This window comes from Rhinoraja longicauda, chromosome 16 (genome assembly GCF_053455715.1).
Source record: "Rhinoraja longicauda isolate Sanriku21f chromosome 16, sRhiLon1.1, whole genome shotgun sequence".
In the NCBI taxonomy this organism is placed as follows: domain Eukaryota; kingdom Metazoa; phylum Chordata; class Chondrichthyes; order Rajiformes; family Arhynchobatidae; genus Rhinoraja; species Rhinoraja longicauda.
The window spans coordinates 47,629,191-47,653,489 of NC_135968.1; the positions used below are offsets into that span (position 1 = coordinate 47,629,191).

Consider the following 24,299-nt stretch of genomic DNA (forward strand, 5'->3'; position numbering starts at 1 on the left):
CCCCCCCCCCCCCCCCCCCCCGGCGGAACAAGGGTAGAGCTCCACTGGTCCTCACCTTACAAGCCGCCAGCTTCCGCATTGTCCAACACATTTGACATCTCCGCCACCTTCAACGCGATCCAAACATCCTCCCCCCTTTCCATCCTCACCCCTTTCCTCTTGAAATGAATGCTACCTTTGCATTTGCCTTCCTTACTACCGATTTGACTTACAGATGAACCTTTTTGGGAATCCTGCACCAGCACTCCCGTCCCTTTGCACTTCTGATTTCTGAGTTATTCTCATCCTTAATATACAAAGTTCCCGCATATTAACATTAACCCACAATGCATCATCATTTAGTACCTTAACCCTCTTGCTTCCACAGTGCACATGGTGGTGCAGCGGTAGAGTTGCTACAGTTGTACAGGGCCCTGGTGAGACCACACCTGGAGTATTGTGTGCAGACAGGGCCCTGGTGAGACCACACCTGGAGTATTGTGTGCAGACAGGGCACTGGTGAGACCACACCTGGAGTATTGTGCGCAGTTGTACAGGGCCCTGGTGAGACCACACCTGGAGTACTGTGTGCAGACAGGGCCCTGGTGAGACCACACCTGGAGTATTGTGCGCAGTTGTATAGGGCCCTGGTGAGACCACACCTGGAGTACTGTGTGCAGTTGTATAAGGCCCTGGTGAGACCACACCTGGAGTATTGTGTGCAGACAGGGCCCTGGTGAGACCACACCTGGAGTATTGTGCGCAGTTGTACAGGGCCTTGGTGAGACCACACCTGGAGTATTGTGTGCAGGCAGGGCCCTGGTGAGACCACACCTGGAGTATTGTGCGCAGTTGTATAGGGCCCTGGTGAGACCACACCTGGAGTATTGTGTGCAGTTGTATAAGGCCCTGGTGAGACCACACCTGGAGTATTGTGCGCAGTTGTACAGGGCCCTGGTGAGACCACACCTGGAGTATTGTATGCAGTTGTATAAGGCCCTGGTGAGACCACACCTGGAGTATTGTGTGCAGTTGTATAGGGCCCTGGTGAGACCACACCTGGAGTATTGTGTGCAGTTGTACAGGGCCCTGGTGAGACCACACCTGGAGTATTGTGTGCAGTTGTACAGGACACTGGTGAGACCACACCTGGAGTATTGTGTGCAGCCAGGGGCCTGGTGAGACCACACCTGGAGTATTGTGTGCAGCCAGGGGCCTGGTGAGACCACACCTGGAGTATTGTGTGCAGTTTTAGTCTCCTAATTTGAGGAAGGACATTCTTGCTATTGTGGCAGTGCAGCGTGGGTTCACCAGGTTAATTCCCGGGATGGTGGGACTGACATGATGACAGAATTGATTGACTGGGCTTGTACTCACTGGAATTTAGAAGGATGAGAGGGGATCTTATAGAAACATAAAATTCTTAATGGATTGGATAGGCTAGATGCAGGAAAAATGTTCCCAATGTTGGGGGAGTCCAGAACCAGGGGTGACAGTTTAAAAATAAGGGGTAAGCCATTTAGGACTGAGATGAGGAAAAACCCTTTCTCCCAGAGAGTTGTGAATCTGTGGAATTCTCTGCCACTGAAGGCAGTGGAGGCCAATTCACTGGATGTTTTCAAGAGAGAGTTAGATTTAGCTCTTAGGACTAACAGAATCAAGGGGTATGGGGAGAAAGCAGGAACAGGGCACTGATTTTGGATGATCAGGCATGATCACGGTGAATGGCGGTGCTGGCTCGAAGGGCTGAATGGCCTCCTCCTGCACCTATTGTCTATGTTTCTATGTTTCTCTCCTTCTACAGTTCACTCATCCCTTGCCATACAAACCATCTGTTCCCCAGGTACTTTTCCCAGAAAGCGTGGGAGATGCAACTCCACCTGTTCCTATACCTTCACCCCACAAGCATCCAGGGACCCCGACAGTTCTTTCAGGTGCGACGGAGGTTCACGTGCACCTCCTCTCACCTCATCTGCTGCCTTTGGTGCTTCCAACGTGGCTTCCTTTACATTATTGGGACCAAGGGTACACTCGACAACTGTTTCACCAAACACTTGCTCGCTCTGCCAAGGCCTGCTGCACCTCCCGCTTGCTAACCATCTTATCTCCCCTTCCCATTCCCATACTCCATTGAGTCTGCCATTGCCAGAGTGAGGCCACATACAAACTGGAGGATGGGGAGCTCACAACCCAAGGCAATGAACATTGAATTCTCCGATTTTAGGTAAGCCCCCCCCACCCCCCCACTTCCCCACCTCCACCTTTTTTCGAAACCAGCATCTGCCGTTCCTTGTGTCAAAAGGGAGATCTTTTCAGTTTCCCCACCCCTACTTAATGACCACTTCTGTAAGTTTACATCAGTTTAGTCAGTTCTTAAAGACCAAAACATAAGTTTAAGAGAATGCTTTTTGTGCATGGAGTTTAATCAATCCGTATTTTGAATGTTTTCATTGATGTCCACATCTTGCTATCAAACTCTTCTTATGGTTCTGATATCACAAAAGGAGTCAGTGGAGAAAGGGTAGATTTCACCATCTTGTTCATGCACTTCATCCTTCTATCAGTGATCAGAACTTCAAGATATTGTCGGTGAACTAATACACTCTCATCAGCTGCCACAATACTGCTGGCCCACCCGTGCTAAATTACTGTTGACTAAATTACTGGGCGGGTCTCTGGCTCTGCATTCACTGTAAGGCAGAGTTGCTGCCTTACAGTGAATGCAGCGCCAGAGACCCGTGTTCCATCCCGACTATGGGTGCTGTCTGTACGGAGTTTGTACGTTCTCCCCGTGACCTGCGTGGGTTTTCTCCGAGATCTTTGGTTTCCTCCCACACTCCAAAGACGTACGGGTTTGTAGGTTAATTGGCTTGGTAAATGTAAAAATTGTCCCTAGTGGGTGTAGGATAATGTTAATGTGCGGGGATCGTTGGTCGGCGCGGACCCGGTGGGCCGAAAGGGCCTGTTTCCGCGCTGTATCTCTAAACTAAATTAGATTAACAAGATATAATGAATTAACAATATCACCAAATGGATAATTGCACAAGGTGAACTGAGTGAGGCCTGACACAACTAAAACAAAAAAAACAAACTGCTGGAGGAACTCAGTGGGTCTGGCAGCATCTGTGGAAGAAATGGACAGATGACATATCGGGTCGGGACTCTTCTTCAGACTCGAAACATCATCTGTTCATTTCCTTCCACAGATGCTGCCTGACTTGCTGAGTTCCTCCAACAGTTTGTTTTTCACTCACGATTCCAGCACCTGCAGTCTCTCGTGTCGATCGAAGCAAACTCTTCTTCTTGTGAGTAGACAATCAGCTTGAATATTTGTTGTAACCGTGTGATGGAATACTGTGATTTTTAATTTAGTACATGTAACAAACCTGAGTCTGGAATACAGGTTATAACTTACCGGGTCTTAGCCATTTATTGTAAGTGTTTGTCTGATGTCAACAGGGCTTAATGAAGAAATTCATCCACTGCTCAACGAGAGTCACAGTGGGAACGATAAAGAAATTTCTCAGTTTGAAATTAAAACTTCCCAGCACTTGTGAGGTGAGATTGCAAAATATAATCACTTAAGTACTGACTATGTATGCCTTTGCTTTGTGTATGTGTTTGTGTGAGTGTTTGTGTGTGCACATTTGTGTGCAGCTGAGAGGGGGAAAGCCGAATGAATGGCAATGCAAACCATTTGCCATTCATTGATACTCACAAATATACCCTAACACTGGCTGTAACATTGAAGGTAGACACACAATGCTGGAGTAACTCAGCGGGTCAGGCAGCATCTCGGGAGAGAAGGAATGGGAGACGTTTCAGGTCGACTCGAAACGTCACCCATCCCTTCTCTCCCGAGATGTTGCCTGACCCGCTGAGTTACTCCAGCATTTTGTCTACCTTCGATTTTAACCAGCATCTGCAGTTTTTTTTCCTACACTGGCTACAGCATGTTTGGCTTCTTAAAAAAAGTGTTATTTTATGAAATGGAAGATGTACACTAAATGCTGGAGTAACAGCACACTTACTCCACACAGGTAGTACAAACTCCACACAGGCAGCATCTCTGGAGAAGGAATGGGTGATGTTTTGGGTCGAGACCCTTCTGCAGACTGGTGTGGATCAGTCTGAAGAAGGGCATCAGTCTGAAGAAGGGTGAATATCGACCCGAAACGTCACCCATTCCTTCTCTCCAGAGATGCTGCCTGACCCGCTGAGTTACTCCAGAATTTTGTGATACCAGAGATAAGGAAGGGTAGGTTTAAATTAGTTTAGAGATAAGTGTGGAAACAGACCCTTCGGCCCACCGAGTCCGCGCTGACCAGCGATCCCTGCACACTAACACTATCCTACACATACTAGGAACAATTTACAATCTTTGCCAAAACGAATTAACCTACAAACGTGCACGTCTTTGGGGTGTGGGAGGAAACCGGAGCACCCGGAGAAAACCCACGCAAGTCACGTTGAGAACATACAAACTCCACACAGGCAGCACCCATGGTCAGGATGGAACCCTGGTCTCTGGCGCAGTGAGGCAGCAACTCTACCGCTGTGCCATCGTGCCGCTCCGTAAGGTGTGAGAGCGAGATGTCAAAGGGGATGAAGCTCAAGGAAAATGTAGACTAGATCATTGTTAGCTGGGAGAAGGTGACAATGAAGCACACAATTTGCGCTGGGCCTCACTCTGACAATGGAGGAGGCCCAGGACAGAGAGGTCAGTATGGGAATCGGAGGAAGAGTTAAAGTGTTTAGCAACCGGGAGATCAGGTAGGTTTAGGTGGATTGAGCGAAGATGTGCAGTGAAACAATCGTCGAGCCTGCGCTTGGTCTCACCGATATATTGGTCCATACCTGGAACAGTGGAGATGAGGTTGAGAAGGTGCGAGTGAACCTCTACCTCGGCTCCTTGGACAGTCGAGGGAGGAGGTATAGGACAGGTGTTGCATGGGGAAGGGTCCTGGGGAGGAGGTGGTTTGGGTGCAAAAGGGACGAGTTAACCAGGGAGTTGGGGAGGGAACGGTCTCTGTGGAAGGCGGAAAGGGGTGGAGATGGGAAGATGTGACTCGAGCTGGGATCCCGCTGGAGGTGGTGAAAATGTCGGAGGATTATATGTTGTATGCGACGGCTGATGGGGTGAAAGGTAATGATGTAGCATGTGTGTAAGACCAAGCATTACAACCCTATTCTAGTGTGATCAGACCAGTATTCCTCAATAGATTTTATCACTGGCCCAGGACTAGGACTGTGTTGTGTTAACAAAAAGGAAAATATGTTGAATGTATATTTGTTCTACACTCATTGTCTCTGATACACTCAGGCCCAATAAAATTGAGAAAACTTCCAATTATTGTGCGGCTTGGTGGTGTTTTCTGTTTCAGCGAAGTAGATTGGAAGTGAATCTGATGTCAAAAGCAATCAGTGTATCTGTCAGTCTCTGTCAATACTCCTCTCATTTACTCGGTGGCATTATTCAAATAAATGCATAGCTTTTTATATTGCCATGCTGAAAGATGGGCTTGCAATAATTTTTTCTTGCTAACTAAAATTTAGCAAACATATTTTCAAGAGAAAATATACATTGTCATTTTTTTAGAAGGTAGACACAAAATGCTGGAGTAACTCAGCGGGTCAGGCAGCATCTCAGGAGAGAAGGAATGGGTGACGTTTCGGGTCGAGACCCTTCTTCAGACTCAGTCGATTTAAAGCAGCGTCTGCAGTTTTCCCCCTTGATTTTTTGAACCTATCCTAATCTATTCCGGCCCGTGCAGATTATCTCGTGCAGTTTCCTGCAGTTTGCTGGCTCTTCCAGTAAGGGCCAGCCAGAGATGGCAGCAAGTTGGCACTGGCCAGAACTGAGTACCGATTAGAAAATGGTAGCGGATGTGTAAATTATGACTACTGATAAAACATTTGCATGACTGTAATGATAGGAAATGTAAGTTACAATTCACGCCTTGTGCACTATTTCTAGTCTAAGCACTAGTACACTTCAGGACTTCTGTGCTGATGAGAATGTTACAGACAAGCTGGTTGACTTCTGCCAGTAATTTACCATAGGCGGTCACGGTGGCGCAGCGGTAGAGTTGCTGCCTTACAGCGAATACAGCGCCGGAGACCCGGGTTCCATCCTGACTATGGGCGCTGTCTGTACGGAGTTTGTACGTTCTCCCCGTGACCGGCGTGGGTTTTCTCCGAGATCTTCTGTTTCCTCCCACACTCCAAAGACGAACAGGTTGTAGGTTAATTGGCTTGGTAAATGTAAAAATTGTCTCTAGTGGGTGTAGGATAGTGTTAATGTGCGGGGATCGCTGGTCGACTCGGACCCAGTGAGTTACCCCAGCATTTACACTGGAGAAATCTGCTCTTAGAACCCTGCTTTGTCAGACCTGGTGCAGAATACACAAACGTCTTATTTGAAAAGTTGTTTTTAGGCCAGCAGAAGGAAGAATAAGGTATGTTACTTTTTTTAAAATGATGTATAATATTTAAATTGGTAAAAATAAATAAAAGAGGATGATTTTGTTCACAGAAAATTTGTTTAGTAAATCTTTTTTTTTTATTGAAGGAAGTATGTGGAGGCTTTGGAGAGAGTAAAGAGGAGGTTTACTAGAATGTGGACACAAAATGCTGGAGTAACTCAGAAATAAGTAACTCGAGACCCGAAACGTCACCCATTCCTTCTCTCCGGAGATGCTGCCTGAGTTACTCCAGCATTTTGTGTCTACCTTCGATTTAAAGCAGCATCTGCAGTTTTTTCCCTACGGGTTCACTAGAATGATAGATTGGGGGTATTATCTCCAGGGAGAGGTTGGACAGACTTCAATTGCTTTTCTTTGAACGCTGAATGTTGAGGGGAGTTCTGATAGAAGTATATCAACTTAGAAGAGGCCGTGATAGGGTAGACAGTAAGAACCTTTCTCCCAGGGTGGAAGTATCAAATGCAAAAGGGTATGCTTTAAGGTGCAATGTGTAAAGTTAAAAGAAACATAGAACATAGACAATAGGTGCCAGCACCGCCATTCATTGTGATCATGGCTGATCATCCACAATCAGTAACCTGTGCCTGCCTTCTCCCCATATCCCTTGATTCCACTAGCCCCTAGAGCTCTATCTAACTCTCTTTTAAATTCATCCAGTGAATTGGCCTCCACTGCCTTCTGTGGCAGAGAATTCCACAAATTCACAACTCTCTGGGTGAAAAAGTTTCTTCTCACCTCAGTTTTAAATGGCCTCCCCTTTATTCTTAGTCTGTGGCCCCTGGTTCTGGACTCCCCCAATATTGGGAATATTTTTCTGCAACAAGCTTGTCCAGTCCTTTTATAATTTTATTCGTCTCTATAAGATCCCCTCACATCCTTCTAAACTCCAGTGAAGATGTCCAGGGCAAGTATTTTTTACCCAGAGAGCAGTGGGTGCCTGGAGCTCACTGCCGGGGGTGGTGGTGGAGACAAATGCAATAGTGGCATTTAAAATACTTATAGATAGGCACACAGATATGGGAATGTAAGGATATGGATTATGTGCAGGCAGATAAGAATCATCTCCGGCATAGACATTGTAGTTGAAAGGCCTGTTCCTGTGCTGTATTGTTCTTTGTGAAGGAAAAAAACTGCAGATGCTGGTAAAATCGAAGGTAGACACAAAATGCTGGAGTAACTCAGCGGGACAGGCAGCATTTCTGGAGAGAAGGAATGGGTGACGTTCAGGCTGAAGAAGGGTCTCGACCCGAAACGTCACCCATTCCTTCTCTCCCGAGATGCTGCCTGACCCGCTGAGTTACTCCAGCATTTTGTGTCGACCTGTATTGTTCGATGTGTTATATTGAAGAGAGATGAACACTTCATCGGTTCAACTGATTTAAAAGTGGTATTAATCTCAGTTTGAAGTGCCAGTGATATTGGCAGGAGTAAAGTCATTCTGGAATCCCACATTCATTCCTTGTAATATTATGATAAACTATAATATTGTCATAATAACAGTCAAGGATGGAAAAATATTTTCCATGGTTTGCGTTGGAATCCGTGGGGATAGTTCAGAAGCCTGATACTGGAGGGGTATAAGATGTTCCTGAGTTCCATGTGCGGTACTTTCAAGCTTCTATACCTTTTGCTGGATGGTACCAGGGATAAAGAGGAATGAGCGGGTGCAACAAGTCTTTGATTATGTTGGCTGCTTTTCTGAGGCAGTGTGTTGTAGACAGAGTCAATGATGGGATGTCTAGTCTATGTGATCAACTGGGCAACATCTTCATCTCTCTGCAATTTCTTGCATCTTGGGCAGAGCTGTTCCCAAACCAAGCTGTGATGCGACCCAACAATATGCTATCTATTATGCATCTATTAGTAGGAATCACTGGACTTTAGGCTTTCAGACTTTAGAGACAGGGATACCGCACAGAAAGAGGCCCTTCGGCCCACTGTCCTCGCCGACCAGCGATCGCCCCGTACACTAGCACTAACCGACACACCAGGGACAATTTACAACTGTACCAAAGCCAATTAACCCACAAACTTGGAGTGTGCGAGGAATCCGGAGCACCAGGAGAAGCCTACAAAGTCACAGGGAGAACGTACAAACTCTGTACAGACAGCACCCGTAGTCAGGATCGAACCCGAGTCTCCGCCGCTGTAAGGCAGTAACTCCACCACTGCGCCACTGTGACATGCCCCTGCTCCCATCCACTAGAAATATCCCAAATTTCCTTCATTTCCTTAGGGAATAGAAGCGTGGGGTGCCTTCTTGGCTGTGGTGTCAATGTGTTTGGTCCATGACAGATATTCCTCTTATTATGATCTATTATCACTAATAATATTATCAATAATTTTCCACACAGAGGGTGGTGGTGTATGGACAAGCTGCCAGAGGAGGTAGTTGAGGCTGGGATTATCCCAATGTTTAAGGCCTAGGGCAGAATGTGAAGGGGAGTCAAAATGGTTGGTGATTGAGAGATCCAGCAGGTGATGGCAATCCAAGGACAAGGGTTTGGTGAAGTGGTCTCGCCAACGTAAAGGAGGCCACATTGCAGTGGGTTAGAGGAGGTGCTGCCCCATCTAGGGTCTCTGAACGGAATTAGGAACAGGTGTGTCTCCTGCAGTGGCAAGGGAAAGTACCAGGGGAGGGTACGGAAGGGATGACTGAACCAAGGAGTTGCAGAGAGAGTGGCCTCTATATAAAGCGGAAAATGTGACTGGTGGTGGGATCATGTTGAAGGTGGTGGAAATGTCAGAGAATGATGTGTTGGATGCGAAGGTTGATGGAGTGAAAGGTGAGGACCAGGGGAGTTTTATCCTTGTTCTGTCTGGGAGGAGGGGGAGCAAGAGGGGGCGGCACGGTAACGCAGCGGTAGAGTTGCTGCTTTACAGCGAATGCAGCGCCGGAGACTCAGGTTCGATCCTGACTACGGGTGCTGCACTGTAAGGAGTTTGTACGTTCTCCCCGTGACCTGCGTGGGTTTTCTCCGAGATCTTCGGTTTCCTCCCACACTCCAAAGACGTACAGGTATGTAGGTTAATTGGCTGGGTAAATGTAAAAATTGTCCCTAGTGGGTGTGGGATGGTGTTAATGTGCGGGGATCGCTGGGCGGCACGGACTTGGAGGGCCGAAAAGGCCTGTTTCCGGCTGTATATATATGATATGATATGATATGAAGAGCATCTGAAGACAGAACACAGAAGAAAGACGGGGTAGGAATCAATCCACAACAGTGGGGGGAAATCTGTATTATCTAAAGAAAAGGGGCATTTTGGATGTCCTAGAGTAGAAAGCTAGAGTGGAGACAGAGAAATTGAGAGTAGGTGATGGCAGACACAATGGGTGGTCAAGGTAACATTGGGAGCCTGTGGATTTGTATAGACGTCATTCAATAGTTTGTCTGCTGTGCCATGTCAGCCTTCATAACGAGTGGATTTGAGTACAGGAGTAAAGAGGTCCTTCTGCAGTTGTATAGGGCACTGGTGAGACCACACCTGGAATATTGTGTGCAGTTCTGGTCTCCTAATTTGCTATTGAGGCAGTGCAGCGTGGGTTCATGAGGTTAATCCCTGGGATGGAGGGACTGTCATATGAGGAAAGATTGGAAAGACTGGGCTTGTATTCACTGGAGTTTAGAAGGATGAGAGAGGATCTTATAGAGGCATATAAAATTATAAATGACTGGACAAGTTAGATGCTGGGGAGTCCAGAACCAGGGGACACTGTTTAAGAATAAAGGGGAGGCCATTTAAAACTGAGGTGAGAATAAACTTTTTCATCCAGAGAGTTGTGAATTTGTGGAATTCTCTGCCAAAGAACGCAGTGGATGCCAATTCACTGGATGAATTTAAAAGAGAGTTAGATAGAGCTCTAGGGGCTAGTGGAATCAAGGGATATGGGGAGAAGGTAGGCACGGGTTACTGATTGTGGATGATCAGCCATGATCACAATGAATGGTGGTGCTGGCTCGAAGGGCCAAATGGCCTCCTTTTTTCTATGTTTCTATGATGGAGACAGAGATTGAGAAAGGGGCTATAGATGTCAGAGACAGTCCAGGTGAATTTGATGGTAGGTTGGAAGTTCTGCACGGGTGCAAGAGGCAGCCCTGATGCAGTTAATGCATCATTCTCCGACTGCTTCGCCACCAGTCACATTGGTGCACTCGTTCCTTCCATCCCATGTCTGTTGCAACTGCAGATGTGACACCTGTCCCTGCACCTCTTCCCTCCCTTCCATCCGGAGACCACAGCAGCTCTTCCAGGCACGGCAGAGGTTAATATGCACCTTCTCTAACCTCATCTACTGCAGTTAGACTCATAGAAACATAGAAAATAGGTGCAGGAGGAGACCACCTGGCCCTTCCAGCCAGCACCGCCATTCATTGTGATCATGGCTGATCATCCACAATCAGTAACCCGTGCCTACCTTCTCCCCATATCCCTTGATTCCACCAGCCCCTGGAGCCCTATCTTTTAAATTCATCCAGTGAATTGGCCTCCACTGCCGTCTGTGGCAGAGATTTCCACAAATTCACAACTCTCTGGGTGAAAAAGTTTTTTCTCACCTCAGTTTTAAATCGCCTCCCCTTTATTCTTCGGGAATTGGGAAAATGTGACTGGTGGTGGGATCATGTTGAAGGTGGTGGAAATGTCAGAGAATGATGTGTTAGATGCGAAGGCTGATGGAGTGAAAGGTGAGGACCAGGGGAGTTTTATCACTTCCTTTACATCGGTGAGACCAAGCACAGACTACGCCACCATTTCTTCAGACACTTGCGCTCGGTCCACCATAGCCTGCTGGTTCCCTCAGTTACCATCCTTTCCCTCGTCTCTTCCCATTCCTATACCAACCTACCTGTCCTGGGCTTCCTCCATTGCCAGAGTGAGACCACGTGCAAGCTGGAGGAACTAGGCAGCTTACAACCCAATGCTATGAACATTGAATGCTCCGATTATCAAACGGCCATCAAAAAGACTGAGAGGGACTTCCGCTGTATATTGGAGAATGATTCAGACATTGGGCAGCTGTGGCAGGGCCAGCAGGCCACCAATTCCACCAAGGCAAAACCAAGTGGCAGTCCAACTGACTGTCAAGCATCACTTCTGGACGAGCTTTAAAAGGGAGAACACCTATGTGCCTTTTTAGTTTCATTTAGAGATACAGCGTGGAAACCGGCCCTACGGCCCACCGGGTCCGCGCCAACCTGCGATCCCCGCACATTAACATATCCGACACCCCATTAAGGACAATTTTTACATTTACCAAGCCAATTAACCTATATACCTGCACGTTTTTGGAGTGTGGGAGGAAACCGAAGATCTTGGAGAAAACCCACGCAGGTCACGGGGAGAACGTACAAACTCCGTACAGACAGCACCCGCAGTCGGGATGGAACCCGGGTCTCCGGCGCTGCATTCGCTGTAAGGCAGCAACTCTACCACTGCGCCACCGTGCCAGAGCCTCTGATGGCATTGTAATCTCAGTCACCGAGGTCAATGTCAGAATATCCTTCATGATGGGGAACCAATCCTCAGAAAGCATCTGGACCTGATGGTGTAACAGGTCACGTTTTGAAAACCTGCGGGCACCAACTGGTCGGAGTGCTTGTGGACATCAACAACCTCTCATTGAAGACTGATGTTCCAAGCTGCTTTAAAAGGACATCAATAAGAAGAGTAAGGTGATGCTTCAATGACTCGACTGGTGGCACTACATTTTGTGGTGATGAAGTGCTTTGAGAGGATGGTTATAGCACATATCAACTCCTACCTTAACAAGAACCTGGACCCACCTTAATTAGCTTACCGCCACAATAAATCAACGGGAGATGAGATCTTGCTGGCTCTTCCCTCTGCATGGACCACTTGGACAATTAAAACACATAAACCGAATTGCCAAAACATTATGACCTGATGAGCCAAAACATTATGACCACCTGCCTAATATAGAAACATAGAAAATAGGTGTAGGAGGAGGCCATTCGGCCCATCGAGCCAGCACCGCCATTCATTGTGATCATGGCTGATCGTTCACAATCAATATGGGCCTTCTCCCCATATCTCTTGATTCCACTAGTCCCTAGAGCTCTATCTAATTATCTTAAATCCATCCAGTGATTTGACCTCCACTGCCCTCTGTGACAGAGAATTCCACAAATTCATAACTCTCTGGGTGAAAAGGTTCCTTCTCACCTCAGTTTTAAATGGCCTCCCCTTTATTCTAAGACTGTGGCCCCTGGTTCTGGACTCGCCCAACATTGGGAACATTTTTCCTGCATCTAGCTTGTCCAATCCTTTTATATGCTGTTGATCCTCCGTGTGCTGCTCATTTTTATAGTGTAGGTTTCAGAGAATATGTGGGGTGGTGTGAATATAAAAATACTATATATTGCTACATCAGCCAAAACATTATGACCACCTGCCTAATATGCTGTTGGTCCTCCGTGTGCAGCCCCCTACGCAGCAGGGTGCGATGCACTGTGTATTGTGACACATTCCTCCCGTGACCACCATTAACATTTTCTGTGACTTGTGCCACAGTCGACCTTCTGTCGGTTCGGACCAGACGGGATAGCCTTCGTTGCCCTCGCGCATCGATGAGCCTTGGGCGCCCAACACCCTGTCGCCGGTTCGTGGTTTGTCCCTCCTCGGACCACTGTCGGTAGGTTCTCACCACTGCTGACCGGGAGCACCCCACAAGCCTTGCCGTTTCAGAGATGCTCTGACCCAGTCGTCTGGCCATAACAATTTGGCCCTTGGCAAAGTCGCTCAGGTCTTTACTCCTGCCCATTTCTCCTGCATCCAACACATCAACTTCAAGAATTGACTGTTCACTTGCTACCTAATATATCCCACCCCTTGACAGGTGCCATTGTAACAAGATAATTAATGTTATTCACTTCCCCTGTCAGTGGTCATAATGTTTTGCTGATCGTCAGGCTGTGTATGTTTTGCTGGTGTATGTCAGGCTGTGGTTCATAGACGTTGAACACCATCATCCCTTCCAAATTTGTTACCAAGCTCAAAGAACTGGGTCTCTGCACATCCCTTTGAGACTGACTGGTTTTGTACGTGGGAGGTTGTTTTCACAAATCTGATTGAGTTTTTGGAAGACGTGACCAAAAAGGTCGATGAGGGCAGAGCTGTAGATGTTATATTTATGGACTTCAGCAAAGCATTCGACAGGGTTCCGCATGATAGGCTGTTCTGGAAGGTTAGATCGCATGGGATTCAAGTAGATATAGCTGAATGGATAGAAAATTGGTTTCATGGAAGGAAGCAGAGGGTAATGGTGGAAGGTTGCTTCTCTGACTGGGAGGCCTGTACCTGGTGGTGTGCCTCAGGGTTTGGTACTGGGCCCGTTACTGTTCATCATCTATATCAATTTGTCATTTATATCCATTTCACACAAAGGCTGGTGGGTGTATGGAACAAGCTGCTACCCAACTATCCATGGACTAACCCAACATTTAAGAAACAGTTACAGGTACAGGGATAGGACAAGTTTGGAGGGATATGGACTGACCGCGGGCAGGTGGGACTAGCTTAGCTGGGACATTGTTGGCCAGTGTGGGCAAGTTGGGCCGATGGGCCTGCTTCCACACTATAGCACTTTATGACCCTATGACTGAATGCTTGACTTCCTCATCAACAGACCACAATTGCTACAAATTGTCAGCATTACCACCTTCTCGATAACCATCAGCACAGGGGCACCTCAAGGCTGTGTTCTCAGTACCCTGCTCAACTCACTCTAAACCCATGACTGTGTATCTGGACACAGTTCCGGCTCCATTTTTAAATTCGCTAACTGTTGTTGGATGAATTCCGGGTAATGATGAGTCAGAGTACTGGAGGGGACTCCTGGCTCCATGCAGCCTCTACACCAGCACCTGATACCATGGTGTTGTGCAATACCCTGTCATGGAGCAAATTAATGAGCTGGCACCACAGCCCCAAGAAGTAGAAACTGGAAATATACAACACCTAGGGTGGCACAGCGGTAGAGTTGCTGCCTTACAGCGAATGCAGCGCCGGAGACCCGGGTTCCATCCTGACTACGGGTTCTGTCTGTACGGAGTTTGTACGTTCTCCCCGTGACCCGCGTGGGTTTTCTCCAAGATCTTCGGTTTCCTCCCACATTCCAAAGACGTACAGGTATGTGGGTTAATTGGCTTGGTAAATGTAAAAATTGTCCTTAGTGGGTGTAGGATAGTGTTAATGTGCGGGGATCACTAGTCGGCGCGGACCCGGTGGGCCGAAAGGGCCTGTTTCCGCGCTGTATCTCTAAACTAAAACTAAAACTAAAAACTAAAGCCTTCATGTGTGGAAAGAGAAACAGAGTTATCGTTATCAGAAAGGGTGGTGGGTGCATGGAACGAGCTGCCAGCGGAGGTCGTTGAGGCATGGACTATCCCAATGTTTAAGAAACAGTTCGATAGGTACATGATAGGACAAGTTTTGTGGGATATGGGCCACACACGGGCAGGTGGGACATGTTGTAGCTGGGACATGTTGGCCGATGTGGGCAAGTTGGACTGTCATTTTTGCAGCATCTACAGTTCTTTGATTGCCAAGTTCTTGCTGAGGAGATTACACTCAGTAAGTTGAACTTTGTGCAAAATACCAACTGCTGGGGGCAGGGACAGGCAGCTGCTGTGGAGGGAAATGGACAGACCATGTTTCAGGCTGAGACCTTCTTCAGACTGAAACGGAATCTGTCTGTCTTTCATCCACTGATTCATCAAGATTCCAGAACTCTTGTGTCTCCAAGTTTGAACTTTGTAATTTTTGTAAGATTTTACATAAAATACAAAATTTACATACCGCTTCACCTTGAACCTATGCCCTCTGGTCCTCGATTCCCCTACTCTGGACAAGAGACCTCTGGGGAAGAGGTTTATGAGGATGATCCCGGGTATGATGTGCTTAATGTATGATGAGCGTTTGACGGCACTAAGCCTGTACTCGCTGGAGGCCAATTCATTGGGTATTGCTAAGGTGGATTCTTGATTAGTATTGGTGTCAGTGGTTATGGGAGAAAGCAGGAGAATGGGGTTGAGAGGTAAAGATACATCAGCCATGATTGAATGGTGAGTAGACTCGATGAGCCGAATGACCTAATTCTGCTCCTGTGACTTACGAATTTATGAACTTCTATATGTAGAATAATATAACGTGATAATTTTCCCCAGAGCAGGAGTAGTTCTTTGCCCAGTTAATATCTATAAAGTTTATAAAAATCACATTTTGTAGCACTCTTAATATTGCAAATTAAAATGTAAAATCAAAGCAATACTTTACTTGTGTTACTTTCTTTCCTTTGCTGCCTGTTATCATTTGTTTCTATTTCCCATCAAATAGTTTGGGTTTAAACTCTGATAATCCTTTCTTTGAAACACAGTGAATGTTGCCCCTTTTAGGCATATAGGCCAGATTCTAATTGGAAAGTTTCTGCATTATGCATTATTTAGCCTTGTTCAGAGAAAAAACGACACAGCCAAAAGAAATAACGAAATGACTCAGTGTCCGGAAGTGAAACAAGTGACGATTTAGACAGAGAAAGAGAGGTGTATATTAACTGGGCAAAGTTTTCCAAAGTCAACAACCTAAAGTCACAAAATAATTCATGTGCATTTTTTTATATAGTAAGTCTATTCTACATTAAAGGAATTATAGCACCCCAAAGAGAATTCTTAAAATTTACAGTGTTTTTTATATCTCGTTGATTGTCAAGCAAAAGAATGTTAAATGGAATTAAATATTAATTGGCAAGTGCCCTGGAGGTGGTTCTCCTTTGACACTGTAACTTAATTAAAAGTTTGCAGAGGCATTTCCCTGATGTTACCAAGATAGATCGGGAGCATTTCTGAAAAACTCTCAGACAGTATTTTCACTTCAGCTTAGGGTTGCCAACTTCCTCACTCCCAATTACGGGACAAGGTGACGTCACCACCCCGCGCCCCACGTGACCTCACCCAGCCAGTGGCCACGTGCTCCCCCTCCGCCAATGGAGGCCGCCCGGGCCGGGAGGCGGGTTGCTTGGGTGCCTGGGCCTCTGGGCCTACACTGTACGGGCCTACACTTTCCGGGCCTACACTGTCCGGGCCTACACTGTCCGGGCCTTCAGAGTCCGGGACTACACTGTCTGGGCACACACTCCGGGCCTACACTGTCCGGGCACACACTCCGGGCCTACACTGTCCGGGCATACACTGTCCGGGCCTACAGCGTCCGTGCCTACAGTGCCCCCCGTGCTTAATACTGGACAAGGGCGGTCCCGTACGGGACAAACCAATTTAGCCCAATATATGGGATGTCCTGACTAATACGGGGCAGTTGGCAACCCTACTTCAGCCATTTCATCATAGGAGTTCAGAAATAATTAGGTGAACAATCAGCTTAATCGAAAATCAAACTTTTTCTATTGTACGACTACTGTTCCGTAACTGCAGCCTTCTGCTAAAGATGCTAAGGTCATTTTTTAATATCCCATTAAACCTGATAATAATTGCCATTTGCAACGTATCTTTGCACATATATTTACTTAATGAGCCATTAAGCAAGATATGGAGTCATGCAGCATGAAAACAAGGCCTTCGACCCAAATTGCCCAAGGTGTCCTATCTATACGAAGGTAGACACAAAATGCTGGAGTAACTCAGCGGGACAGGCAGCATCTCTGGAGAGAAGGAATAGGTGACGTTTTGGGTCGAGACCCTTCTTCAGACAGTCCTACACGTCCTATCTATTCCAGTCCCACCTGCCTGCAATTGCCCCTTATCCCTCTACTCCTTTCTGGTTCCTGCCTCTGGCAGCTCGTTCCATATACCTACCATTCTGTGTGCAAAAGGTACCCCTCAAGTTCCAATTAAATGTTTCCCTTCTCACCTTAAGCACATGTCCTCATGTTCTCAGTTCCCCTGCTCTGGGTAAAAGACTGCATTCACTCTATCTATTCCCCTCATGATCTTATACACATCTATAAGATCACCCCTCATCCTCCTATTCTCCAAGGAATAAAGTCCTAGCCGACTCAACCTCTCCCTATAGCTCAGGCCCTCTAGTTCTGACAACATCCTCGCTAGTCTTCTCTGCACCCTTTCCAGCTGAACAACATCTTTCCTAAAGCAGAGTGACAAAAGTTGAACACCAACACTCCAAATGTGGCCTTCCCCATGTCTTATACATCTGTAAAATACAGTGCCCTCCATAATGTTTGGGACAAAGACCCATCATTTATTTATTTGTCTCTGTATTCCACCATTTGAGATTTATGATAGAAAAAAATTATATGTGGTTAAAGTGATTTTATTAATGGCCATTTTTATGCATTTTGGTTTCACCATGTAGAAATTACAGCTGAGTTTATAGGTAGTCCCCCCATTTCAGGGCAGCATAATGTTTGGGACACATGGCTTCACAGGTGTTTGTAATTGCTCAGGTGTGTTTAAATGCCTCCTCAATGCAGGTATAAGAGAGCTCTCAGCACCTCGTCTTTCCTCCAGCCTTTCCATCACCTTTGGAAACATTTATGCTGTTTATCAACATGAGGACCAAAGTTGTGCCAATGAAAGTCAAAGAAGCCATTATGAGACTGAGAAACAAGAATAAAACTGTTAGAGACATCAGCCAAACGTCAGGCTTACCAACATCAACTGTTTGGAACATCATTAAGAAGAAAGAGAGCTTAGTAATTGCAAAGGGTCTGGCAGGCCAAGGAAGACCTCCACAGCTGATGACAGAAGAATTCTCTCTATAATAAAGAAAAATCCCCAAACACCTGTCTGACAGATCAGAAACACTCTTCAGGAGTCAGGTGTGGATTTGTCAATGACCACTGTCTGCAGAAGACTTCATGAACAGAAATACAGAGACTACACTGCAAGATGCAAACCACTGGTTAGCCGCAAAAATAGGATGGCCAGGTTACAGTTTGCCGAGAAGTATTTAAAAGAGCAACCACAGTTCTGCAAAAAGGCCTTTTGGACAGATGAGACGAAGATTAACTTATATCAGAGTGATGGCAAGAGCAAAGTATGGAGGAGAGAAGGAACTGCCCAAGATCTAAAGCATACCATCTCATCTGTGAAACACGGTGGTGGGGGTGTTATGGCCTGGGCATGTATGGCTGCTGAAGGTACTGGCTCACTTATCTTCATTGATGATACCACTGCTGATGGTAGTAGCAAAATGAATTCTGAAGTGTATAGACACATCCTATCTGCTCAAGTTCAAACAAATGCCTCAAAACTCGTTGGCCGGCGGTTCATTCTACAGCAAGACAATGATCCCAAACATACTGCTAAAGCAACAAAGAAGTTTTTCAAAGCTAAGAAATGGTCAATTCTTGAGTGACCAAGTCAATCACCCGATCTGAACCCAATTGAGCATGCCTTTTATATGCTGAAGAGAAAACTGAAGGGGACTAGCTCCCAAAACAAGCATAAGCTAAAGATAGCTGGCAGAGCATCACCAGAGAAGACACCCAGCAACTGGTGATGTCCATGAACCGCAGAGTTCAAGCAGTCATTGCATGCAAAGGATCTGCAACAAAATACTAAGCATGACTACTTTCATTTACATGACTCCCAGTAGGTCAGCTCCGCTCCGCTACACATTGACTCCTTTTTATTGATTGCTCAATTAGCCAATTTTGATCATCCAACTAGTCTGCCGGCCAACTGTTCAATTCTTCTGCTCCGGTTTCAACACTGAAATTAACAGAGTAAACAGTTGCACATGGGACTGATGTAGGTGCACCTTGGTCGGCATGGACAAGCTGGGCTGAAGGGCCACTTTCCTGCTGTATGACTCTAATTGCAATGAAAATAAAAATGCTGTAATTTGTGGTCAGGATTAAACACAGGATTCTCTTAATGATCTTGTTAGGATTGTTCACAAAATGCTGGAGTAACTCAGCAGGTCAGGCAGCATCTCTGGAGAGAAGGAATGGGTGACGTTTCGGGTCGAGACCCTTCTTCAGACTGATGTCAGGGGGGTGGGACAAAGGAAGGATATAGGTGGAGACAGGAAGATAGAGGGAGAACTGGGAAGGGGAGGGGAAGAGAGGGACAGAGGAACTATCTAAAGTTGGAGAAGTCAATGTTCATACCACTGGGCTGCAAACTGCCCAAGCGAAATATGAGGTGCTGTTCCTCCAATTTCTGGTGGGCCTCACTGGGTCTGGAGGCCCATGACAGAAAGGTCAGACTGGGAGTGGGAGGGGGAGTTGAAGTGCTCAGCCACCAGGAGATCAGGTTGGTTAAGGTGGACTGAGCGAAGGTGTTGAGCAAAACGACCGCCGAGCCTGCGTTTGGTCTCGCCGATGTAGAGAAGTTGACATCTGGAGCAGCGGATACAATAGACGAGGTTGGAGGAGGTGCAGGTGAATCTCTGTCTCACCTGGAAAGACTGTTTGGGTCCTTGGATGGAGTTGAGGGGGGGGTAAAGGGACAGGTGTTGCATCTCGTGCGGTTGCAGGGGAAAGTGCCTGTTAGGATGGTTTTCAGTGTGGCTTTGAATGATGTAAGAACCATGGCGGAGTAGCAGGAGAGCTAGTACCTAACAGCGCCGGAGACCTGGGTTCAATCCCGACCACGGGTGCTGTCTGTACGGAGTTTGTACGTTCTCCCCGTGACCTGCGTGGGTTTTCTCCGAGATCTTCGGTTTCCTCCCACACTCCAAAGATGTGCAGGTTTGTATGTTAATTACTTTGGTATTAATGTAAAAAAACTGTCCCTAGTGTGTTTAGGGTAGTGTTAATGTGCGGGGATCGCTGTTCAGTGCAGACTCGGTGGGCCAAAGGGCCTTTTTCTGCACTGCGTCTCTAAACTAAACTAAACTAAATAGATTAGGGTTTAACAAAGTGCCTTAGTTCTTCTGAAAGTAAAAACACACAAATCAAACATGCATTTTCAGAAATCACAAATGTCCATGTTTTTCATGCTGAGGTCCAATGACTAATGAACAATGTTGCCTCTTTGTTGATAGAAGTGGAAGTCTCTCTCCATTATGTCCATAATATAAAATATCTCAGCATTGATAGATGATAATAACTGTTTTGTTTTCTTCCCAAAGCTCGATGTTCTATGCAATGGGGAAATTATGGGGAAGGATCATACTATGGAATTCATATATATGACAAGATGGAGACTCAGAGCTGAAAATGTAAGTATGCATATGTAAATTTTCCTGTTATTTTAGGTAATAAATCATTTTAATGTTAACAGTCAAATGTAACTTGAGCTCATGTCCCAATAAATATATCACAAACTATTGTTTAGAAAGGAACTGCAGAAGTTAGCTTAAACTGAAAGACACAAAAAGCTGGGGTAACTCAGCGGGACAGGCAGCATCTCTGGGGAGAAAATAAATAAGTGACGTTTCTGGGTCGAGACCCTTCTTCAGAGTCTTCAGACCCGAAACGTCACCTATTCCTTTTCTCCAGAGATGCTGCCTGACCCGCTGAATTACTCTAGCATTCTGTGGCTGTCACAAACTATTGTTTCCTGTTCACATCTGCAGAATATTTCTGAATAAGTAAGTTTAACGTGAACGTCATTACACAGAATCGACAGCACCATATTTTTATGTTTGTATTGGCGTTGTTTGCAGAGTAGGACCAGTGTTATTAATGAACCCTTCCAAAACGCCCATGACTAACATGTAACATTGCTTGAAATGCAGGTAGAATCCCAACTTCATGCTGCCTGCTTGTATCTTTGCTTGCAGCACCCAGACAGTGGGAATAATGTAGTCTCTTGGTTCAATGTATCAACAAAGTCAGTATTGTGGCAGGCTACCTCCCGCAAAACACACGCCTCGCCGCTGTACACGCCCAGCCTCTGTACACGCCACGCCGCTGTACACGCCCCGCCCCGCTACTGTACACGCCCCGCCACTGTACTCACCCCGCCACTGTACACGCCCCGCCCCGCCACTGTAAACGCCCCGCCACTGTACACGCCCCGCCACTGTACTCACCCCGCCACTGTACACGCCCCGCCGCTGTACACGCCCAGCCCCGCCACTGTACACGCCCCGCCGTTGTACACGCCCCGCCACTGTACACGCCCCGCCGCTGTACCCGCCCCGCCACTGTACACGCCCCGCCAGTGTACACGCCCCGCCACTGTACACGCCCCGCCACTGTACACGCCCCGCCCCGCCACTGTACACGCCCCGCCCCGCCACTGTACACGCCCCGCCACTGTACACGCCCCTCCACTGTACACGCCCCGCCACTGTACACGCCCCGCCACTGTACACGCCCCGCCACTGTACTCACCCCGCCACTGTACACGCCCCGCCGCTGTACACGCCCAGCCCCGCCACTGTACACGCCCCGCCGTTGTACACGCCCCGCCGCTGTACACGCCCAGCCGCTGTACACGCCACGCCGCTGTACACGCCCCGCCCCGCCACTGTACATGCCCCGCCATTGTACTCACCCCGCCACTGTACACGCCCCGCCGCTGTACCCGCCCCGCCACTGTAGACGCCCCGCCCCGCCACTGTACACGCCCCGCCCCGCCACTGTACATGCCCCGCCACTGTACACGCCCCGCCACTGTACACGCCCCGCCACTGTACACGCCCCGCCCCGCCACAGTACACACCCCGCCCCGCCACTGTACACGCCCCGCCACTGTACACGCCCCGCCACTGTACACGCCCCGCCACTATACACGCCCCGCCACTGTACACGCCCCGCCACTGTACTCACCCCGCCACTGTACACGCCCCGCCGCTGTACCCGCCCCGCCACTGTACACGCCCCGCCCCGCCACTGTACACGCCCCGCCCCGCCACTGTACATGCCCCGCCACTGTACACGCCCCGCCACTGTACACGCCCCGCCACTGTACACGCCGCGCCCCGCCACTGTACACGCCCCGCCCCGCCACTGTACACGCCCCGCCACTGTACACGCCCCGCCACTGTACACGCCCCGCCACTGTACACGCCCCGCCACTGTACACGCCCCGCCACTGTACACGCCCCGCCACTGTACACGCCCCGCCACTGTACACGCCCCGCCCCGCCGCTGTACACGCCCCGCCGCTGTACACGCCCCGCCACTGTACACGCCCCGCCACTGTACACGCCCCGCCACTGTACTCTCCCCGCCACTGTACACGCCCCGCCACTGTACACGCCCCGCCACTGTACACGCCCCGCCACTACTCTCCCCGCCACTGTACACGCCCCGCCCCGCCACTGTACACGCCCCGCCACTGTACACGCCCCGCCACTGTACTCACCCCGCCACTGTACTCTCCCCGCCACTGTACTCACTCCGCCACCGTACTCTCCCCGCCACTGTACTCTCCCCGCCCCGCCGCTGTACTCACCCCGCCACTGTACACGCCCCGCCACTGTACTCTCCCCGCCACTGTACATGCCCCGCCACTGTACTCTCCCCACCACTGTACACGCCCCGTCACTGTACACGCCAGCCGCTGTACACGCCCCGCCGATGTACTCTCCCCGCCACTGTACACGCCCCGCCCCACCACTGTACACGCCCTGCCCCACCACTGTACACGCCCCGCCCCACCACTGTACACGCCCCGCCACTGTACACGCCCCGCCACTGTACTCTCCCCACCACTGTACACGCCCCGCCGCTGTACACGCCCCGCCACTGTACTCTCCCCACCACTGTACACGCCCAGCCACTGTACACGCCCCGCCACTGTACTCTCCCCACCACTGTACACGCCCCGCCGCTGTACACGCCCCGCCACTGTACACGCCCCACCACTGTACACGCCCCGCCACTGTACACGCCCCGCCCCACCACTGTACACGCCCCGCCACTGTACTCTCCCCACCACTGTACACGCCCCGCCACTGTACACGCCCCGCCCCGCCACTGTACACGCCCCGCCACTGTACACTCCCCACCACTGTACACGCCCCGCCACTGTACTCTCCCCGCCACTGTACTCTCCCCGCCACTGTACACGCCCGCTGCTGTACTCTCCCCACCACTGTATACGCCCCGCCACTACTCTCCCCTCCACTACTCTCCCCGCCACTGTACTCACCCCGACACTGTACTCGCCCCGCCACTACTCTCCCCGCCACTGTACTCGCCCCGCAACTGTACACGCCCCGCCACTACTCCCCCCGCCACTGTACTCGCCCCGCCCCGCCGCTGTACACGCACCGCCACTGTACACGCCCCGCCGCTGTACACGCCCCGCCGCTGTACACGCCCCGCCGCTGTACACGCCCGCCGCTGTACTCGCCCCGCCACTGTACTCGCCCCGCCACTGTACTCGCCCCGCCACTGTACACGCCCCGCCGCTGTACACGCCCCGCCGCTGTACTCGCCCCGCCACTGTACTCGCCCCGCCGCTGTACACGCCCCGCCGCTGTACACGCCCCGCCGCTGTACTTGCCCCGCCCCGCCGCTGTACTCACCCCGTCACTGTACATGCCCCGCCACTGTACACGCCCCGTCCCGCCGCTGTACACGCCCAGCCGCTGTACACGCCCCGCCGCTGTACACGCCCCGCCGCTGTACACGCCCCGCCGCTGTACTCGCCCCGCCACTGTACTCGCCCCGTCACTGTACACGCCCCGCCACTGTACACGCCCCGCCGCTGTACACGCCCCGCCCCGCCGCTGTACACGCCCCGCCGCTGTACTCGCCCCGTCACTGTACACGCCCCGCCACTGTACTTGCCCCGCCCCGCCACTGTACACGCCCCGCCACTGAACACGCCCCGCCGCTGTACACGCCCCGCCACTGCACACGCCCCGCCGCTGTACTCGCCCCGCCGCTGTACTCGCCCCGCCACTGTACTCGCCCCGCCACTGTACTCGCCCCGC

At 49.3% G+C, this 24,299-nt stretch overlaps 1 protein-coding gene across 1 annotated transcript in view; it reads left to right on the forward strand.

Moving 5' to 3' along the window:
* The window catches only part of pcgf5b (polycomb group ring finger 5b), a 222,088-nt gene that overhangs the window by 167,885 nt on the left and 29,904 nt on the right, over nucleotides 1–24,299 (forward strand). Inside the window, exons 7-9 of the mRNA XM_078412900.1 lie at nucleotides 3,186–3,284; nucleotides 3,439–3,537; nucleotides 20,535–20,624. Of these exons, the coding sequence (XP_078269026.1) occupies nucleotides 3,186–3,284; nucleotides 3,439–3,537; nucleotides 20,535–20,624 (288 nt within the window). The remainder of the gene's footprint in view (nucleotides 1–3,185; nucleotides 3,285–3,438; nucleotides 3,538–20,534; nucleotides 20,625–24,299) is intronic.